The sequence below is a fragment of the Sinocyclocheilus anshuiensis genome, unplaced genomic scaffold (genome assembly GCF_001515605.1).
Source record: "Sinocyclocheilus anshuiensis isolate Anshui unplaced genomic scaffold, SAMN03320099.WGS_v1.1 scaffold9, whole genome shotgun sequence".
Taxonomy (NCBI): domain Eukaryota; kingdom Metazoa; phylum Chordata; class Actinopteri; order Cypriniformes; family Cyprinidae; genus Sinocyclocheilus; species Sinocyclocheilus anshuiensis.
The window spans coordinates 2,778,101-2,792,669 of NW_015540887.1; the positions used below are offsets into that span (position 1 = coordinate 2,778,101).

Consider the following 14,569-nt stretch of genomic DNA (forward strand, 5'->3'; position numbering starts at 1 on the left):
ATATATATTATATTTTTACATTATGTAATCAATATTCTATTTATTAAAGCCAAGTATGAATCTCATCAAGTCGGTGTTTTTAAACATTTTACATTTATTCCAAAATAATAACTCAAGGCAATTTAAACATTTTATTTTTGAACTTATGTTCAGCTATTCTTTTTAATAGTTAATTTTTAGCTATTTTTATAAGTATAGCTATTATAAGTCATCAAAGCTCAGTAAATATTGGTCACAGACAAAGAGATTTACCTTAAACTCGCTAAAAACTCCCACAGATCATATGATCATTCCATTTTAAGTCTTATTTTGACATGGCATAAAGTGGTTATATCAAAGCGTGTGAGTTGTTTACTTCATTTTTTTTTTTTATTAATCTTACCATTAATGCCATTATATCGGTCATTCAGACTGATTCGCAAACAGGTGACGTGCATGAACACAAGAGGTGGGATTTACTCTATATGATCCAATCACAGCTGAAAATAACCGATCATATCCAATCATATTGTGATTGAGGCATTGCTTCCTCTCATGTGACTTTCCCCCAGTCGTTCTCAATTATCCTCAGCAAACTCCCCTCCCACTTTAGGGGGTCTGTTAAAAGTCAGTGGGCTCAGGAGAGGCGAGAGAGACGCAGACTCCCGCTGGTGTCACTGTTGGACAATGTTTCTTTCAAAAACGAGTGATTTATATACTTTTTTATGTTATATTTTGTTATATTGGCGTTTTAAATTTTGTACTACAAATTTTTTTTCATCCAATATTTTGAGTTGCCTCCTTGGAGGAAATGCCCCTGGTGTGCAGGCAGTTATGTTGTCTGCGGCTTTGCTCTTTAAACTCTGATTGGCTGTCGTTATAGTTCTAGTGTGGACTTCCCTACTTCCCTCTTTGAATTACAATGATTAACTTTATAGTTATAGTTATTGTACTTGCTGTGAATGGGCCTTAACTCACTTTTATTTTTCTGAGCAAGATTAAGTTAGTATCAGGGTCTTGAAGCAATTTTTAGCCATTCTGGCTTGTCCTCTGTGAAGTTTGCTTACATGCGGTCTTGGAAATGCAAGCTTTTTCATAACTTGTGAATCCAAATATATTAGACAATTAGAAACAGGCCACACAAATATGCCAGCACACATTTTATGAACTGATGAAATTAGCTCCTGTCAGCGTATAGAACAAGTGCAACTGAGTAGTTGACAGGCTATTGGTAGAACTACTTGACTGTTCACTACTATTCTATACTACTGTATATGAATCTATAGAGTGAATGCAGTGTTACTTACTGATGGAAAACTTATTTTAAGCTGCTCAATCCATCTCCTATAGTAGCGTTTATGATTGGAAGAAGGAAAATATGATCAAATACAATCAATATCCAGATATATAATGAAAAAATGTCTGAATTATCTTGAGAGAATGGACATCCATGTTTTTTCTTATCAGTCAAGGTAAAAGTGCAATCTTTCCTAAGTATACTGTAATTGTGCCAGTCTTGTCTGATTTGTTTCTTCGTAATGTACTTTTTTTTTTTGATTGAACTTAAATGGCATAAATGTGCTAATGTCTTTTACTTTTTATATAAAAAATTCTTTGTTCTCGAAATGATTGAGAATACTGTTGCAGATAGGACCGGAAACCGGAGCGAAAGTGCCGTCTCGTAGGATAAAAGTTGTATTGTGAAGGGACAGATGCTACACTCCCATAAAGACCTGGGAAGCCATTTGTGTTTCACATGGCTGCAATAAGCCCTCTCTCACCCGGCCCCAGTCTGATGTTAATTAGTTCATAAATTAAGGACATTGACTTTTTTTAAGAGCCAAATGAATGGGAAGAAAGAATGGAAAGACGGCGAATTAAGCACACTAAAAACCAGGCGAAAAATAAACAAAAGAAAAAACAAAAAAGCAAACTTCAAAAGAGGGATCTAATTCGTCAGGCGTTTGAAGTGAAAACACTGAGGCTGGTTCCACTCGCCACATGGATTAATGGTCGACTGAACAGCCAGAGCACCACTCGCTCTGCTCTCTCTCACTCTGTCATTATCAGTGCTCCGAGACGGGGGCTTTTGTTTAATGTGATCCAAGAATAATTTTGAGTTTCTCTTGTTGTGGGTAAGATTACGGTCAGTTTTTCTTGCAGCGGTTAGTTAGATTCTGTTTGTACATCATTGAGGTTTGTTGGGTCAGTTTTCCTAAGTTGAGTGCAAAAGAAGAAAACATTTCTCTAAGCTCCTCTCTTAGGACACAGAGAGCATATTAGATGTTATCACAAGATTTTGTCTTCACTACCAATCATTGAGCTGGTAATACCTGCTATGACCTCATTGACACAAGCTCTAATCAGTATGGATAATCTCCCATAATTGAATATTGATTTGTAGAGACTGTTTGCACATTTCTGTTCATTCTACAGATAAGACGCCTTGGCATTCCCTTTAAAAGTTATGGCATTAAAGCCACATTTTCTGGTTCTTACATTCTTCCTGTGTTATCTGTTAATGATTTCTACACATCTTTCCAATCAAATTCTGTCATAAAATTATGCCTGTTCTGCCAATTTATAATTTAAATTAACTTTTGAATATATTTTAAAATGTACTTTATTCCTGTGATGACAAAGCTGAATTTTTAGCAGCCAGTACTCCAGTCTTCATAAAGTCTTCCAGTCTTCATAAAGATCCTTGTTCAATTAAAGTATTAATTTCTTTAGAGAAAATCTTACAGACTACAAACATTTGAATAGTAGTATATGTTGTGTGATAGTGCTTTTGAGACAGGGGTATATTGTTGCTCTCTCGTTGGTCTGATTGCTTCTACTTTGTAAGTCGCTTTGGATAAAAGCGTCTGCTAAATGACTAAATGTAAATGTATCTGAGACAAAGTACATCCAGGTGGGACACGACCGTGGAAATGTACAATACTAGTTTAGCTTATATTGGTATTTTTATTCTTCTGTTTTTTTGTTTCTAATTTCTGATCTTTATACATTTTTATTACTATATTTTGTACATTTAATACATAGGCTAATACATAAAACTAATACTATAATACGTAACCAGCATTTATTCTTTAAGGATCTGGATAGGTATGATTACTGCACCAGTCACAATATAATTCGGTGTATTTGCAAAGTTAGCTTTAAGAGTGGCCGGCTTTTGATTCAAAAATGCTGTATAAGCAATCTATTTTGAGTGTATTGATTATGATTTCCTGATTTTGATCATTTTAGCACCAGTGTTGCACATTATGGTTGTAAATTTGTTAGAATATAAAATGTCAGCTGTATTCTGTCACACATTGGCTTGTTTTGTGCCTTTGCCAGGACAAACATAACTTACCCTAATATGTTTTAGACTACAGCAGAAGCATACCAGAATGGCATGCAGATGGCTCCAGATGGAAACGGCGTACGGGCGTAGATCATCTCTGCAGCGGGGCTCTTGATATATGGCTATAAGGGGGCCAGCTTAGCACTTCCTTAAAATTTGTGCACATTCCAGACCTACTTTGTCTCGTCTCTGCTCCTCTTTATGCTGTTCGAAACCCTTGATGTCAGCTGGCACTGCCTCACAGAGTTTGCCAGGCTTTGGATCTCGGCAGGGGTCTATCGCTGCACCCCTCCCAACAACAGGCAGCATGTGAAGATTGTCACCCTGCTTTATAATTGGGGTTTCAGATCTTCAGAGCTTGGGACCCCTTCATAGCCCATCAGCACCTGGCTCCTTAGCTTTCAAAGGCAGTGGAGACCTCCAAAACCTCAGGTGGTGAAATACTTAAAGTTCGAGGCCCACCTGTCTGCGATTCACCTGTTGTTATAATATAGGGCTGTGTAGAGCTAGATAGTCTTTGTGTGAAGTTGCAGAGAAAACAATCATTTGCACATACAACAACACCTATAAGAATTTCTAGTTGACTTATTTAAATGCCTTTTCTTTGTTTATCTTCATACATACAGGTGAAACAGAACTCTCTCCGATCCTACGTTGGTGTAGTTCCTCAGGACACTGTTCTTTTCAATGATAACATCCGTGAAAACATTCGCTATGGACGCATCTCTGCAAGTGACCAAGAAGTAGAAGAGGCTGCAGTGGCTGCTGATATCCACCATAAGATATTATCCTTTCCAGACGGTAGAGGACTGCTATCTTTTCATAACTACATTTAGTAGTTATTAGTCATTTAGTAGTTTTTTTTTTTATCTGTTCACGGAGTACAGAGGACATTTCTCAAGCTTTATGATCTCCACATCCTTGGAATGCATGCACTACCATTTAATGGCTCACCAAGGCCTCATTTAATTGATGAAAAATACAGTAAAAACAGAAATATTGAGAAATATTATTTCAATTAAAAATAACAGTTTTGTTTATTTGAATATATTTTAAAATGTAATTTATTCCTGTGATGGCAAAGCTGAATTTTTAGCAGCCAGTGTCATATTGCAGTGTGTATTGATCACAGTTTTGAAAGAACGATATAGGATTGTAATAACATGAGGTGTGTATAAATGATTACAGAATGTTCACTTTTCTCTGAACAATACCTTTTTGAATATGACAGGATATGATACTGAGGTGGGTGAAAGGGGTCTGAAGTTGAGCGGAGGGGAGAAACAGAGAGTGGCCATTGCTCGCACAATCCTAAAATCCCCTCGCATTATTTTGCTTGATGAAGTGAGTAAAGACTCTCTTGAAGGTTCACAATTAATGATATGGGTTTGTACTCGATCCTGATTTTCAAATTCTGCTTTCAGGCTACATCTGCTTTGGACAGTCAAACAGAGCGTAACATTCAGGCTTCTCTCGCTAAGGTGTGTGCCAACCACACCACTCTGGTCGTGGCACACAGGTAAGTCTATTTCATATGCTAACAGAAGTGCTAAAGAGCTCCACATTTGTATAATAATAACGTTTATATAATCATTTGACAAAAAAAGATGTAAAATACCACTGGTGTGACTTCCATGGACTTGTTACAGTACATTCTTTTGGGAGGGTTAAGTAACTTGCTTAGTTATTCCCCACACACACAAAATTACGCCACAATTTCACTAATGTGACTGCACCTTTATATCTGTTTTAATGCTCCACAATGACTAGGCCCTGAAATATAGACATGCCATCAGTGCTTTTGTCTACTGCTCTGGGTTCTAAGCTTTATCTCTCAGATAACATCATGTATTGATAAAAGCTTTTGTTGGGCCATCTGGGCCACATCTCTAGCATTAATTAAATTAATCTATTTGTCCTTAAACCCAGTGTCTTCAGAATAACGCCCTAGTTCAAAGAAATGAAAGGTGTATGAAGGATAATCCAAACAATAGCAATCAGTTGTCTCGCCAATGAGATAAAGCTGTACATGACATAGCTGAGTTCATAGTTCACACCTAAATGTTTGTGGCATAGTCCATTAAACTTTTTTTTTAAATATCTTCAGGGTTATAAAAGAGAGTATCTTGCTTTTTTTGGATTTTCTGAAAAAGTTAACATTACAGACTACAGCAGTTTGAAATCTTTTGTCATCATCGCCCTTGAACCTAGAAAAACTTTTACTTACATTAACTGTATTTTTAAATTGCAGATTTGGCAAAATAAATGAAATGGATTACCTGTTTTGGATAAGCAATCAGTGTAAATGCATGTTGATTTCAGGCATACTGGAGAAGTTCTGTTGAGTATTGTCAATGCAATTGCATGTGCCTATCCAATTTTTTAGTCAGCTGGCAACTTTTAAAACATCTGTTTAGTGCAGTGGATGATTGACAGGTGAGTGGGCCTTTACTGGACACTAATAGATTAGTGCTTACGCAGCAGATGTGATCACATGGGTGTCTGACCACCTCAGGATGTGGTTTCAGTGATCTGACCACAAAACCTGTCTACTCCTGTATTTAGTACTGTTCACTTGGGATTAAATGAGAGTGAAGTTGGTGATCAAGATATTGGTCTTATCATAGCAGGTGTTATCGAACAAGAAAAACTATTTATTTTTCATAGTTTCAGTGGTCTGTCACAGTTATACTATTAAGTGTGCATCAATTCATTAAATACCCTTTATTATTAACCATTGTTTTAACACCGTGATCAGCTGATCTGATTGTCAATTTATTTTTCATAAAGCCCCTTTTACAGTACTTTACAAGCATTAAGCCAAATGGTGCAGAAGAACGTCACTAATTTGTATATAGATACTGATGACACAATGGTAAGTAGTTAAGTAACAATCACTAAAAATTAATTTGGAAGACGACGTCTTATTGACGTCATTGCAGCATAGACTGGAGCTGAATTCCAATTGTCAGGGTCCTTATGCAGGGTTCACTGCTCCCTACTCCCTGAACACAGGCTATCTGTTGAAGTTCACTTCATCTGACAAAAATGCGTTCGTTCAGAACACCCTGCAACGTCATCAAACACAGACGACACTTGCGTTGATTCATGCACATTAGAGAAGTTTAAGGTTTGCTGACATAATATACTTCTTCAAATACACTACTGTTCAAAAGTTTGAGGTCAGTAAGTTTTTTTTAAATACTTTTATTTAGAAAGGTTGCATTAAATTGATTACAATTAATTTAAATACATTTATAATAATGCTTTTTGGTAACACTTTAGTATAGGGACCAATTCTCACTATATCAACTACTGTAGTTGCTTATTAGCATGCATATTACTAGTACATTGGCTAATTATTAGTACTTATAATTATTAGTACTTAACTACCTTACTAAGCAGTGATTAGGAGTTGTAGTTAATAGTTAATTAATAGTGAGAATTGGACCTTAAAATAAAGTGTGAACTGCTTTTTATAATAATAATAATGCTTTTATTTAGAACTTTGTTAATCAAAGAAAAAAAAGTTTTCACAAAAATATTAAGCTGCACAAGTGTTTTCAATATTGATAATAATAAGAAATGTTTCTTGAGCATCAAATCAACGTATTAGAATGATTTCTGAAGGATCATGTGACACTGAAGCCTGAAGTAATGACTCCTTTACCATCACATGAATAAATGAGATTTTAAAATATATTAAAATAGAAACACTTAAATTGTATATATGTCTCACAATATTCCTGTTTTACTATATTTCTGATCAAATAAATGCAGCCTTTGTGAGAATAAGAGACTTCTTTCAAAAACATAAAACAAATCTTATAATATACATGTTTGTATTATTAATTTAATATAAATTGTCACATTTGAAGAGTATTTCGAACTTCTATAAATGCTTTCACTGTATGACTGCTAGCATATACTCACATTAGTATTCACTACTTTGTTTGTTGTCAATTCGTTCAATTGTACATCGACCTGCCTTACAGTTTCTTCTCATCCTCTCTAATTAAACACTGATTCAGTGCTAATTACTCAAACTACAAATGGACATCTTACAATTTATCCACATTTAATATGTTTGTTTTCAGAGGTATTGTTAGTCATAAGATGAAAAACAGTACAAATATGTCGTTTCAATAATATCGTTTCACCTCTAGTCCACACGATAGTGTTAGATAACGGTCTGCTGTGTCCTCAACAGAAAACACGTGTGCGTCTGCTAGTTATTAGTGTGGAATTATTTTGTATTGGTGTTTTATGAGAAGAGCGAACACTTTCGACATTGATTCAAACGCCTCGCTCACTTCCTCTCCTCTGGTCAGCTTTTTTTCTCGTCTTTCTGTGTCACATTCCACCACTCTCGTACTCCTGCTGTCGCTCTTGGAAAGCGTCTCTGCCCGTCCAGCGTCTCTAATTCCTTCTCCCTAATGTTTTTCCCTCTGTCTCTCATTGCTCTCCTCTTTAGAAAATTGTAAACACATCAGGATCAGAGTCTGCGAGCTTTGATCCTGTCCAGCCTCTGAGACTGGTGTGACTTTGATCTGTTTTGGGGTGGTGGTTCTGGGGTTAGCGATCAATAAAGAAGTCTCCGCTTCTTTGTTTGAAGATGAAGGGCAGCTGAGAGGATGACCTGCAGAAGGGTTTTGGGTGTGAATTAAAGAAGTAGTGTATGTGGATTAGATTAAGAGGGATCTAGTGCTTAAAGACTCTGCTGCTGCTTTAAATTAGGGAATGCGTTTACAGTACATCGGCAGCTGAATCGTTCTGCTTTGTGAACAGGATACAGACAAGGATTAGGTTTTTTTGATGTGATGCAGGAATAAAAACAGGCTTTAGGGGCAGAGTAAGTGACCTGTTTCCTGCCTGTTCCCTTTAAATGTGAAGTCTAATGTTTTTAATACTGCAAATATTTTCTCCTACCTAAATTATTATGCAGACAACAAGTAAGCTGTTTGTAGGTTGTAAATATTGTTGCTTAATAGAGCATTAAAGCGTTACCCATTTCTTTGAGCATCCTGACCAGCCCAACACAACAATGTGAGTTTGAGGCCGGACTATCCTTTATATTTCCAATAAGTGGAAAGGCACAGAAACACCTAATCGACAGCAAATCTCTAGCGGTCGCCTGCATGGCGGCCGAAAAGTTGCACTTGAAGACGCACATTCTTCGTCTGATTGAGAAGAAATAACTCTCCATACCAGCAGGTGGCAGTTGTCTGTATTTATCATTCAGAAGGAAAGTCAAAGAGCTTGGAGTGCAGATATACAAACCATCAATAAAGCAGTGGTTGTTCTCCAGTATGCACATGTATGTGACCGAAAGTAAGTGCACAAGATTGTGGACTTCATCCACGCTTTCCAGTGGTTTTTGAGGATCCCATCAACTCATGTGCCCTGAAATTGCGAGATACAGAGGGAAACTTTCCAGATATTGAATGTAATTTGGTAGTAACACATAAAGTGTAGATCATTTTATTGGCGCTGAGATGAGTATGTGTAAAGTATTTTGAAAAATGTTTTCAACTGCTTTTTAAACCTTCATTAGAAGCACCACAATTAAATTGAATCGTCTGTTACATAGAGACTACTAAACACACAGAAGTTTGTTTTAAAGTGCAAATTATTGAAAATCAAAATGTGTAAATAAAACTTAGTATAAACTTGACTTGCATCCTTAAAATACTATGAGTGTGTCCCATTGGGTAATCAAAAGTTTTACACACACTTGCAGAAATCTATCATGGAAGTAGAAAAATGGTCAAGTGCAAAGACCGAAAATGTGGGTATTGGGACAGACCCATTTTCACAACAATCTTGCTCACCAGTTGCTTTCATCACTTCCGTTTTTCTTCTTGTGCGCTTGTTCATTCTGCCGTCAAATCAACATGCTCAATTGGCTGACAAAACAAACAAACATGGCGGTTCGATTAGTGCCAACAGTGTGAAACAAACCACAAAAAATGCCTGCCGATGGCCAAGCCTCGGCTGGGTTTGTCATGGCCTGAAGATGGTTTTCAGGAAACCTCTATGAGAATAGTTAATTTTTGTTATTCCTTATGGTGATGGTGACATTTCTGTTCACTCTGAGGTATATTATCAGCTACAGTATCACCTCAGTATCTTTTGTTGCATACATTCTGTTCAATACTGAAAAGCTGAAAATTATTTTTTTTATAAAGGCTTATAACCAATATTAAATAAATTTTTAAAATACATTTAAATAAATAGCTACAAGTGAATTTGGGCGTCACAACATTATAATGTACAATATGATCAATTATATGATTGTGAGGTTTGCTGAAGATTACATTTAATGTTGTTATTCAATTATTAGTTTGATAGAGATTAACTTTTAGTGAGCATTAGATAATTTCTATTTAATGCAATAACGTTCATTTGTATTTTCAGGTTATCCACCATCATCAAGGCCGATCAGATCCTGGTTCTTCATGACGGGCGGATAGCAGAACAAGGAAGGTCAGTAGTGTGTGTGTGTGTGTGTGTGTGTGTGTGCGTGTGCGTTTGTCCTCGAGCTTCTGTTACTCTGAGAGAAAAAAACTACTGTAAAGATTCAAACGACACACCCTGCGTGGCCTTTTCCCCCTCAGAACGGCCAGAACACAAGCGGTATAAAAGAGGAAATGTGACACCCTCTCTGTCCTGATTGAGTGAAATTCCTTTGGTTATGTGGAGAGTGAACCATAGAAGACGTGTTGGGACAGACAGGGTCTTCTTCATCCTTAGGAAACGTAAGATCTGTGTGTGAGAGTGCGTCCCAGAGGCGGTGTTCTTGTTATCAGTCGATCTGTAGTCTTAACCTGAGTGCCGTCTGACTGCGTCCTCATCTTCCCAGAGACAGGATATAGTCTCTCAGTGTCCGAGCGGTCCACACCCTGCCTGATCGGTGTGTCCTGTCTCGCTGCAGGCCCTCAGGTGGTACACACACACCAGTGTTGGGGAGTAACTAGTTACATGTAACCGAATTACGTAATTTAATTACAAAATAAAAGTAATTGTAATCAGTTAGAGTTACTAAGAAAAAATGTGTAATTAAATTACAATTACTTATGAAAATGTTAAGGATTACAAAGGGGGTTACATATGACTTTTTCCACACACACTCCCACATACAGATTTAATTGAGTTGCAGTGACTACTCTAAAATATGAAACACCAATGTTTCAGAAGTTTATAACATGCTTATGTATATGCTTTATTTTTTTAAGATTAACTTTTTTTTCTAAGGCATTGTTAGATTCCAGCGTTTACTGTCATAGCTATGCAAAGGTTTGATTTCAAAAACAGTATCATAGCTATTAAACTATTTCTTGTTATGATTTTAAATATGTATTTAACCTCAGAATGATTTGAAAGGGTTAGTTCACCCAAAAATGAAAATTAGCCCATAAATTACTCACCCTCAAGTCATCCTAGGTGTATATGACTTTCTTCTTTCAGACGAATCCAATCGGAGTTATATAAAATATTGTCTTTGATCTTTCAAGCTGAAAAGTTTAATGCCACTCAGCGGGTGTTGCATGCATCAGTCCAAAAGAAGTTAAATAAAAAGCGCCCACCCATAAAAAAAGTGTCTCACACGGCTACGGGGGGTGAACAAAGGCCTCCTGTAGCGAATCGATGCGTTTTTGTAAGAAAAATACACAGAGTGTTCCACTAATGGACTTTTCCATTCATCCTGGCCGTTCAGCCCTGGTTTTAACCCTGTGCTCACTGTCCTGCACTTCGGCACTTTGATATATGAGCTACAGCCAACAGACCATCCGCAAGACACACACGGCCGTCAGGGATGTAACTCCACACCTCGCAGATTCAGCCCTGACTGACACTGCGATGTAAACAAGACCCACACAGGCTTTTAACCCACAGGAACAGCGTAGGTGGGAACGTCCATTCGGGGAGGTGAAGGGTTAATGCTTTCAGAATAGAGGAATTAATAGATACACCTTGTGCTGCCCCTTAACAGGCTACTTCCTGAAAAGAGACGTCTGTGGTCTGGAAAATCTCTGGGAAAAGATTTGACAAGGAGGGAGGATGCGAGGTTCACATGGTCATGGGAAACCTGGAAGTATCAGCGATTTTTCAGGCCTGGAAAAGTCATGTAAATTATTAGTGACTATAAATCATTCTGGTTATGCTCATCTAAAATATTCAGGTAATATATATGATAATAGTTTTTAAAATAATAAATATATGCTTATATATTATATAAGTATAATATAATACAAGTTTTTTAGCAAAATATATTACAAATACTTCAAATCCATATCCAGTAAGCAAAAGATCCTGAAAACCATGGAAATTTTTTGTGAGTATAAATCATTTGATTAAAATATTATTTTTTATTATTTTTCTAATATAATAAAATCTGTTTTAAGTACAATATATTGAAGATATTTTAAGAATCCATATCAGAATCAGAATGAGCTTTATTGCCAGGTATGTTTACACATAAGAGGAATTTGTTTTAGTGACAGAAGCTCCACAGAGCAACTGAATGACAGTAAAAAAACAATATCCAGTAAGAACAAAAAGAAAAACACCTGGAAAACTCATTGAAATTTCTTAGTGACTATTAAGTTTTGTAGTTATGCACAGCTAATTATATTCAGACATAATATAATCTGTTTTTTAAGTGCAATATTTTAAAAATAATTTAAAAATGTTTTAATCCAGTAAGGACAAACGACTGGTAATCTGGAAATTTCTTATTGACTATAATTTCTTATCAACCTAGCTGTGCTCATCTTAAAATATTCAGACTTCAAATAATATCATATTTTTAAGTGAAATATTGTAAATATTGTCCAGTAAGGACAAACAACTGGAAAACTCATGGATATTTATTGACCAAAAGATGTAGGGATACGGTAGGATAAACACTGGCCATGTTATTAATTTATACAGGTAATAATCCACTTTTGCAGCTGCTACAGAATGCTTGCTCAGGTCCATTTGAAACTTCTAGTGTGATCTTCCATTACGATGAGAACATTTTCCACACTCTCGTTCCCAGAGCTCAATGTCCCATACTGTGTCTGCTTCACTTTTGATGTCATACTTCCAAGTAATTGATGCTTCGACAAACTTGACCCTAGATCGACCTTCCTAACTCTGTTTTAGCAATCTGAGTAGAATGAATAGAGATGGTCCTGAGCGTTTCCTCACCCTTAAGTGATTTCTGGAGCCAGAGGGAAGCTTTCATTTGGCTTCTCCGACCCCCTGTGAAGCTGAAATGCTCTGAAGTCCACTTTGGCAGCCATCTTGGCAGTCAGTGCCTTGGGCAGCTGTTTTCAGTCTAGGTTATAGTCAAGCAAATCTCCTATTTTAAAGGTACATGTCAAAAATCTCAAAAACCGTTGACAGTGCTTAAGATTAACTCTCAGTTTTCAAAGAAAAACAGAAAGATGAAACTTCCTTGTGTTGCGATTTCTCTTGTACACTTTTCTGCAAGTGGTCTGTCTGCTTACAGTATGTTGTGTCTGACTGCTCTCTGTCTGTAGGCACGAGGAGCTGCTGGCCATGGGGGGACTGTACGCAGCCATGTGGTTAAAACAGCAGCAAACCCCAGAGTCAGAGGTCTCTACAGATGAACAACCGCAGGAGCCACAGCAGAGTGGCTGAAGCTGATGGAGCAGCGATGATGAATGGTGATGGGTGAAATCAATCAGGAAAATGGTAAAAGAGTCCATCTCAGACACAGGGGCACCAGACTGCACAAAAGTAATAAACTAAGAAGAGTGTTTCTCAGGGAAAGGTGTCATTAAAAATCTACCAATCATTGAGTACCTCTAAATATGTTAAAGGGTTAGTTCACCCTAAAATGAAAATGGTCCTCATTTACTCATTACCCTCATTTTGTTCCAAACTTGTATGACTCTTTTATTCTGTGCAAAATAAAAGTAGATACTGTGTTTTGATTTTGAGTGTTGGCAACCAGTGGTTCCCATTGACTTTCATTGCATGCACAAAAACCACTGACATTTCTCTTCTTTTATGCCTCACAAAAAAAGTCATACAGGTAAATAATGACAGCATTTTCATTTTTGGTGAATTTTCCCTGTAATGCTTAGGAAACAGCATTAGTATAAAAATACTGTCATGTGATGACTATATTCAGTCATTTCTGTTACATTGGTTTTTTCTTTATATTACATGTAACACATTTGTTTACACTTCTATCCATCACTGTAAACTGAGGAGATGTAGAGGAATCTCTGTCGTCTACATACGGGAATTGTAGGTAACATGTTCACTTGCTCAGGGTCATGTTTCTTTCATTATAATGCCGACATTTTAGTCACATTATATATTGCGGTGTTTATGTTACTCTGTATTTACATAAGTACATAGTAAATCTAATGAACTACATGTACTTTCCATATGCATTGTTTTCTTTGATGTTATCTATAGTATTAAATTTCAGTAACATGAATTTGTGAAACATGAATATAGTATTTAAATTGGAGTATGTGTAACATGTACACTGTAAAATGTAGTGTTCCCAATTTTTTCCTCCAAAAAACCATCAGACCTCTTTAGGCTGAGCCAAAAATTTTCACCAAAGTGGGGATGCTTTACCAAACCACATTAATTATCATCCTCCTTCACAATCAATCTATCATATCTATTTTGTCCACATCCACATTTATAATTTGAGATTCAAAAACTGAACATGGAAAATACTCATATACATTTAAACCAATATTTTAATATTAATGACATGCTGAACTTGAGAGGTGTTTGATATATATTCTCTTTTTTTTGTTTGTTTTTTAAATAGGTTTTTATTGATTTCTAGTTTGAATTGAAACTATTTGTATTTTTGAATGTACTTAATTGAACAAAGAATTGAATTAATTTTAAAAGAGAAACTGATGGATATTAAAGGGACTTACATGAACCACAGAAACATTCAGGAATATTGGAAAAACATCTGTAGCCTTTGGATATTCTTAAAATGCCTTTCATGGAAACATTAGCTAGGTGTTTTGTACATTTTTTGTGAAATGTGGATAAGTTGGTCAAGTACTTAATTTAAAAAAAATAAAGTCTGTAAATAAATACAACCCTGACTATGTACAAAAGTTAATTTATTTAGAGTATTTACATCTTTTCATTCCAGCTATGGTTTAGCACAAACAATGACATGTATAATCCTTTAAGACAATTGACATTAAAATCCATTCATTAAGTAGAACATGACAGAAA

General features: G+C 36.2%; 1 protein-coding gene across 2 annotated transcripts in view; it reads left to right on the top strand.

The window, feature by feature from the left end:
• The window catches only part of abcb6b (ATP binding cassette subfamily B member 6 (LAN blood group) b), a 56,262-nt gene that overhangs the window by 31,595 nt on the left and 10,098 nt on the right, over positions 1–14,569 (top strand). The window contains exons 14-18 of one of the 2 annotated variants that reach the window (XR_001634267.1): positions 3,958–4,132; positions 4,563–4,675; positions 4,756–4,850; positions 9,749–9,817; positions 12,862–13,597. Coding sequence is in view for 1 of the 2 variants with exons in the window: in XM_016486512.1 (XP_016341998.1) it covers positions 3,958–4,132; positions 4,563–4,675; positions 4,756–4,850; positions 9,749–9,817; positions 12,862–12,982 (573 nt within the window). In the remaining variant the exon portion in view is untranslated. Of the gene's footprint in view, positions 1–3,957; positions 4,133–4,562; positions 4,676–4,755; positions 4,851–9,748; positions 9,818–12,861; positions 13,671–14,569 lie in introns of those variants that run through there. The other variant, XM_016486512.1, reaches the window with a different exon arrangement.